This window comes from Anguilla rostrata, chromosome 12 (genome assembly GCF_018555375.3).
Source record: "Anguilla rostrata isolate EN2019 chromosome 12, ASM1855537v3, whole genome shotgun sequence".
NCBI classification, from domain to species: domain Eukaryota; kingdom Metazoa; phylum Chordata; class Actinopteri; order Anguilliformes; family Anguillidae; genus Anguilla; species Anguilla rostrata.
The window spans coordinates 36,561,141-36,568,640 of NC_057944.1; the positions used below are offsets into that span (position 1 = coordinate 36,561,141).

The 7,500-nt window shown below is 53.9% G+C and overlaps 1 protein-coding gene across 3 annotated transcripts in view; it reads right to left on the bottom strand.

The window, feature by feature from the left end:
* The window catches only part of LOC135236415 (integrin-linked protein kinase), a 21,205-nt gene that overhangs the window by 5,346 nt on the left and 8,359 nt on the right, over positions 1-7,500 (bottom strand). For all 3 annotated transcript variants that reach the window (XR_010324581.1, XM_064302735.1, XM_064302734.1), the window contains exons 3-6: positions 2,069-2,234; positions 1,022-1,117; positions 770-866; positions 555-638 (exon numbers count right to left, since the gene is read on the bottom strand). Coding sequence is in view for 2 of the 3 variants with exons in the window: in XM_064302735.1 (XP_064158805.1) it covers positions 555-638; positions 770-866; positions 1,022-1,117; positions 2,069-2,234 (443 nt within the window). In the remaining variant the exon portion in view is untranslated. The remainder of the gene's footprint in view (positions 1-554; positions 639-769; positions 867-1,021; positions 1,118-2,068; positions 2,235-7,500) is intronic.

A 7,500-nucleotide genomic window follows, 5' to 3' on the forward strand; every position in this document is an offset into this window, starting at 1 on the left:
ATCAGCCAAAGGGCTTATTATTTCTGTGCAGTAGAGCACAGTAAGGGAAGCAGAGGAAAACCTTAAAACGTGGATCTGGCCTCAGTGGAGAACGGCTTTACGAGCTCAGCACAGCTCCTGCCTCATACAGACGTACCCACGCCTCTCCCTGCTCTGCACGAATCCTGCCACTCATCTCTCTAAAGAACTACACCTACAACGTCTGCAGCTTCTACAGAGAACCACTCATCTCCCTAAAGAACTACACCTCCAACGTCTGTATAGAGAATCACTCATCTCTCTAAAGAACTACACCTACAACTTCTGTATAGAGAATCACTCATCTCTCTAAAGAACTACACCTACAACTTCTGTAGCTTCTACAGAGAACCACTCATCTCCCTAAAGAACTACACCTCCAGCATCTCTCATGTAGAACTCACAGCCATGTAATTACACACATTTGCAAGTTTCAGACAGAAAGCAGGGCTTCAAACAGCCCGGCCTGCTCTCCTACACATCAAAGCAGTACGGAGCCCGAGGAGGAGGAGGAGGAGGAGGGCTTCGTCACTTACGAGGTCGGGTTCGAGTCGTGCCTTTCCAGAAGCTGTCTTTGTAGGGGATCTTGGTGAGGCTCTGTCCCAGCTTTTCGGCGCGCTCTGAAGGGGGGGAGGGGGGGGGAGACGGACGTGAGCAGAGACAGACAGCGAGGCAGAGATGGACGGCGAGCGCACAGACACAGCTGAGGCTGAATCCCACAGCAGCGCTGAAGCACTGAGCGTGACTGCACCTTTCAGAAGGTCCCTCAGGTGTGGTTTGGCCTTGTCCAGCGGAGTCTCTCCGTATTTGTTACAGATGCTCACCTGGGCGCCGTTAGTTACCAGGTCCTGAGGAGTGGGGGTGGGGGAGGGGGGAAGACAAGATATCTTAACATGTTCACACAACTTTATATAATAACTTTTTTTTTTAAATGTCAGTCACAGTAAACCCGCTCTACAGAGAGGTGCAGTGACACAGAGCAGCCACCAGGGGGCACACTGACCTCGGCCACCAGGTCCTGGCCCCAGAAGCAGGCGTAGTGCAGCGGCGTGTTCCCGTGCTCGTTGGCCGTGTTGGCGTCGGCCTTGCACTGGATCAGCTGGGAGACAGAGGACAGCGGCAGCCGCGCGTTTATAGTTAAAACCCGTTAGCGCCGAAAGCGCTAGCCGGAAATCACACTTTAACCTCAACGCGGACACGGCGTCGCACCGCAGGCCGACACGTTGCGTACTGATTTAGCAGCCGCTATTATTACTCAGAGAGATTCACACATACAATGAAGCTCAAAGCACTGCAGGGGAGATTCCAGGAGTGTGTGCGCAGCTCAAATCAGAGAGAGTGTGACTGCAGAGCCAACGCACGGCGACGCGCGCGTACCACGGCGAAGGAGGTGAGCGGAAACAGGACGAAAGAAAAAAAAGTGAGAACGCCACTACCGCGAAGACAGCGAGGTGGTCATGTGACCGCGTTCTAATGCGAGACAGCAGCTGTGCGCACAGCGCCGAGGCAGAAACGCCGCAAGCCGTAGCTCTTCAGAGGAGACTAACGCATCAAAGCCCCGACTGTTTAGAGTAATCCAATCAGCTACGCCGCCACTGCGGCAAGGAATACTTTCACAGCGAGTTCATTCGGCAGATAAGCAGCTTCTCCGGTGTCGGAGGTGTTTACAGCGTCTGCGGGCTCCGCTTCTGGAGTCACAGAAGCGCACTTTCCCTCCGACTGAGAGGCTTTTCTCCGCAAGCGATCATCATGTAAGACATAATAATCCACCCAAAGCTCATGTCTGGCACCCATTATCACAGAGGTGTCTTATCAGCCTCGGGTGTGCTGTGTGCCTGAGCTGTGCTGTGTGCCTCAGCTGTGCTGTGTGTCTGAGCTGTGCTGTGTGCCTGAGCTGTGCTGTGTGCCTGAGCTGTGTGCCTGAGCTGTGCTGTGTGTGCAAGCTGTGCTGTGTGCCTCAGCTGTGCTGTGTGCCTGAGCTGTGCTGTGTGCCTCAGCTGTGCTGTGTGCCCGAGCTGTGCTGTGTGCCCGAGGCGTGTCTGAGCCGCACCTTGCCCACGATGTCGCGGTGCCCGTGGCTGGACGCCAGGTGGAGGGGCGTGTCGTCTCCGCGGTTCATCACGTTGATGCGCGCCCCCCTCATGATCAGCATGTCCACCACGCTGGACCGGCCCTCCCGACACGCCCAGTGCAGGGGGCTGAAGCCGTGGTCATCCCTGGGGGGGGGGGAAGAGGGGTTCAGGACTCTACTGCGCACAACCCATCACACAAAACATCTTCAGAAATCGCTCAGAGCAAAACCCTTCTGAGTATAACTCCATGCCTACATCACTAAGCACCTACAGTAATGAGCTGGGTAATTATTTTACTGATGCTTGTATCTAACAGTTTTGCTGTACATTATTATAACTGCCTGAAAGCCTGAAAGGATTTTTGTGTCTTTCCATTTTAACCATGTGTACATAATGCATGCAAGATCCTTTGTATAGCACCTCTTAGTCAGACAAGCATTCAAACAGATCGTGTTTCAGTTACAGTACGTTTCAGTCAGTCACTTCAGTCAGCCAGCCAGCCGGCCAGCCGGCCAGCCGGTCAGCCGGTCAGCCGGCCAGCCAGTCAGCCAGTCAGCCAGTCAGCCAGTCAGCCAGTCAGCCAGTCAGTCAGTCAGTCAGTCAGTCAGTCAGTCAGTCCGTCAGCCAGTCAGCCAGTCAGTCAGCCAGTCAGCCAGTCAGCCAGTCAGCCAGCCAGCGTCAGCCAGCCAGCCAGTCAGTCACACACACCAGTGCTCAGCGCTGCAGGTCTCTGAGGCTCGGCAGCACACACAGGGCTGTGGTTTATTTCTCGCTCACAGTCGGTCAGTGCACCGCACACCATTCTGGCACTGCACCCTGTGTACAGGTGAGGCTCGGCAGGGCTCCACTTCCACTTCCAAGCGCGTTTAGGGAAGGAAGCGGAGGCGATGCAGTGAGCCGGCTCGCCCCAGTCCCCACGGGCGGGTAGCGAGCCGGCCCGGAGTGGGTCAGCTTCCAGAACCTTCTGGCTAGGGCAACGTGCCAGAGGCTCCAGAAAGGTCAGCGAGCTGAAGCTACAGCTGGAATAAACTGGAGCATTTCTGAGCAGGACACCAAGCACAGAGCTCTCCCCGTTAGACCACGGGGACAGGTCCGAACCCCACCTTTCCCATCAAACCTGCCCACACAGGCTGTACCGAACTGAACCCGTTTTGACCAATCAGCTTCCTGCAGTGTTGACATGTCATTCATACACTGTGCTTTTTATAAGGGGCTGGGCTTTTTATAAGGGGCAGTCTGGGCTGTGGAGACCACGCGTTTGAGTCGCTGCAGTAAATAGAGCCTTTAAACGTCCTCTTTGTGTAAAGAGAGCCAGTGTGTAGCACTGGAAAATAAAGCACAATTTATTTTCGGGGGGGTTCAGTAGTCATGATTGTGCTTTATTTTCCAGTGCTACACACTGGTTCTCTTTACACAAAGAGGACGTGTAAAGGCTCTATTTACTGCAGCGACTCTCCACAGCTCAGGCTCACACAGCGCTGGGCTGAGGAACAGCCCACAGGACCATCAGACTGGTGGGGGTTTGGGACGCCGGATGGGAAGGGGATGTGAGACAGGGAGGGAAGATGCGGGACGGAGGGAGAGGTCAAACTCTCAGAAGCCTCAAAAGCACGGAGACGGAGGCGGACCTTTAAGAGGAACACGGCACGTCAAAACATCAAAAACGGGAAGTAGTCTGTCGCCATGGCTGCGATGACATCACCACAAGGCTTAACCACGGCTCGACGTGTCTGGTCTTCACGAGCGGCCGGGGAGGCGGAGTTAAACCCCGTAATAACCAGGAGCCTGCAGCGCCACAGCCATGCCCTCACCAGGTTCGCCGGCCCCTGATTGGACAGAAGGGCGCGGCGGTGGAAAGCGAGTGGAGGGTAAAAAGCCGCTTGGGGATCTCTCCACATCTCCTCCACAACCCTTCACCCAGCCGCGCTACTCTACAGCTGCTAATGCCATCTACTCCTCCCCCCCCCCCCCCCCCATCTGCTCTCGGTCACAGCCCGTCTCGTATGGTCTCAGCGGGAGAGGAGGTACAGCTGCTTTTCCCTGGAGCTCGTAATGAAGGCCAGCAGGCCAGAGAGGAGCCAGTGTGCTTCTCAGCCCCAGAGCTGGGCGCTGGGCACAGACCCCAGCTCACCATAGCTTAGCACAGCTCAGCACAGCACAGCTCAGCACAGAGCTCACCACAGGACACCCACAGCTCACCATAGCTCAGCACAGCTCAGTACAGCGCACCACAGCCGAGGCCACACACGCAGCTACTGGAGTTATGAGAGAAATGCTGCACAAAGGGAAAGAAAGAAAAGAAAAAAAACTGAAATATGTGATGCTGCAGAGCACGGAGCAGGAATGTGAGAGAGCATTGTGACGAGGAGGCCCCTCCCCTCGCTGCCCCCCACCCCATCAGAGGCACACAGAGACAGATGTGTTCTCCCAAGGGGTCGCCCTGCCCCCGGAGGGCCGTATATCCTGCCGTCCCCTCCAGGGGTGACGCACCGACTCCTGCGGCGGGACCGGGGGCCTGTAGTGCAGAGCAGGCCGGAGCACCCAGGGCCAATTTGCCCCGCCCCCTACACCGGGACGAGCTATTTCAGGCAAGGCCAGCTGCTGGTGGGCCTCAAAGAAGCAGCCGGAAGGACAGGGACCAGATGACAGCTCTCTGTCAGCACCTCATACGTTACTGCGTTACTCACAAAGCACTAAACACAGCACACGGGCTACAGCAGGGGCAATGAGGTCTTTACACACGTCCTCACAAAGCACTAAAACACTGCACACAGGCTACAGCAGGGGCAATGAGGTCTTTACACACGTCCTCACAAAGCACTAAACACAGCCACGGGCTACAGCAGCAGTGAAGATCCTGAAACACTTCCTCACAAAGCATTAACACAGCATACAGGCTACAGCAGGGGCAATGAGGTCTTTAAACATGTCCTCACAAAGCATTAACACAGCATACAGGCTACAGCAGGGGCAATGAGGTCTTTACACAGGTCCTCACAAAGCAATAAACACAGCCACGGGCTACAGCAGGGGCAATGAGGTCTTTACACACGTCCTCACAAAGCATAAACACACTGCACACCTTCTACAGGAGCAGCGAAGATCCTGAAATAGGTGCTCACAAAACACCAAACCACCAAAACACAAAACACAGGTTACAGCAGGGGCAATAGTGTCCTCGAACACTATCTTCATATTGCACAAAGACACCAACACACACAAGGCCAGACTGATACAGCAGGTTCCCGAACACTAGCCAGGATCAATCAAGGATTTGTCCTTAAATCTGACTCATGATTAAACGCATGTACTAGTCTAGTTCATGCCAGTGGCCATATGGGGACCAGGCCATTTCAGGCCTACATGACTCTACAGGCACCAGAACACCACAATGGTTTGTCTCGGGTGCTACCTCAGTGTACTGGGACAGTGAGGAGCAGTGTGAGGACAGGAATGCACCACAGCGGGCAGTGATGACAGACCGAAGCTCATCTTGTCATAACCCTGTCTCTGCCACCGCCATCACGATCGATCAACAGGCCTCTCCCCACTGAGCACACGCACAGGGTCAAGAGCAGGGCGGGCCGCGCCATTGGCCACTACGTCTGGCCGCTGACCAATGGCAGGGGCAGGAAGAGCCGGGAGGGATTTGCAGAATGAAGTAACCCCACCCCCTCCGCACATTACTATTACTCCACCCAGCCACCCAATGACAACCTGACTCAGTTCGCCCAATTTACAATTCCCCGACTTTTACCTCACCCGGAGTCTAATTCTCTGACTAAGTCACCCCACTTACCCAGTCATCCTAGTTAACCACACCCAACCAGTCACCAAACTAACCACAATCTACCAGTCACCGCACTTAACCACACCCAACCCGTCACCGCACTCGTTCGCTCATAACCTTCGGGCAGGGCACTATGAGACTGAAAAAGTCATTGCACATATGAGAGGAGATACGTCTGTTAAAGGACAGGTTTGTTTCTAAACCAACTGTCCTTTACTTCTGATGAATGCCCCTGAACTTACGGCCCGCCTGGGACCGAAAATATGGGGCTGAGGTTACTCCAGCAGCGGAGTCCAGACAGGAATCCCACTCACAGACTTAGCTTTCCAGAAGTTTCCATGTGTTTTGAGGACATGTAACGTGGACAAGAGCACATCTTCAATAATTATTTCCATGGCTGCACAATCAAGTTCATATAACAGTAGCCTACCCCAAAAGAAAAGAAAAGAAAAAACGCGAGATATTTTTTTTTACTTTTAAAAAATTTTGGCAGAGGGCGATTTCAGACTTCACACGCCACAGTTTTTATGGGCATAATATCATTACTGGTTCAGGATGTGTTACTGGCATCAGGCCACTGACCTTGTAAGGCTCAGTAATAAATGACACCAGGCCACTGGCTAATAACAAAGAAGAGATGGATGAGTCCCACTGGCTGGAAAAAAAACAGACAAATTTCTTTTAAAAAGGTACGGGCAACTTTCCATCATTTTTCAAGCACAGCGCGATGTTTGGCGAGCCTCCATGACTTTTCCCTGACTTTCCAGGATGAAAGTGTTTTTCAAGGATTTTCAATGAACGTGGGAAGCCTGCAGGACCATACCCCCCCCCCCCCACCCTGTCCCAGTCTCGGGTCAGCACTCCCCTCTCTATCCCCACCCCCCGCCCCTCCTTCAGCCAGCTGGGGGAGGGCGGGGGGGCGCTGGGGGCAGGGTCTCAGTCTCCTCCCAGGAGGTTAAATATAAACAGAGCTCTGCCTGCCCACAGTGCACCCGCCTCACCAAACAAGGAGCGGCTCGGTCACTCCCTCCCCCTCATTCCTCCACTGTGTGTGTGTGTGTGATTGTGAGTTCGTGTGAGTGTGATAGTGTCAGACTGTGTGAGTGTGTGCGTGTCTGTGTGTGTGAGTGTGATAGTGTCAGATTGTGCAAGTGTGTGCATGTCCATGCGTGTGTGTGTGTGTGTGAGATTGTGAGTTTGTGTGTCAGTCTGTGTGAGAATGTCTGAGTGTGTGTGATAGTGTCAGATTGTGTGAGTGTGTGCGTGTCCATGCGTGTGTGTGTGTGTGTGATAGTGTCAGAGAGAGTGTCTGAGTGTGTGCGAGAGTGATCGTGTCAGATTGTGTGTGTGTGTGTGATTGTGAGTTTGTGTGTCAGTGTGTGTGAGAGTGTCTGAGTGTGTGAGTGTGACAGTGTCAGTGTGTGCGTGTCCATGCATGCGTGTGCGTGTGTGGGTGAGAGACTGCCCCCCCTTTCTGCTTTATTTATATTTCAGCTCAGGATTCTTTCGTGCTTCTCCATTTCCACCCATTTCCTCCTCAGCGGCCCAGCATGCACTGCAGCCATCCTCTCCCTCTGTAACCACTCTAATACTCTCTCAGCTACTGATACACACGCACCC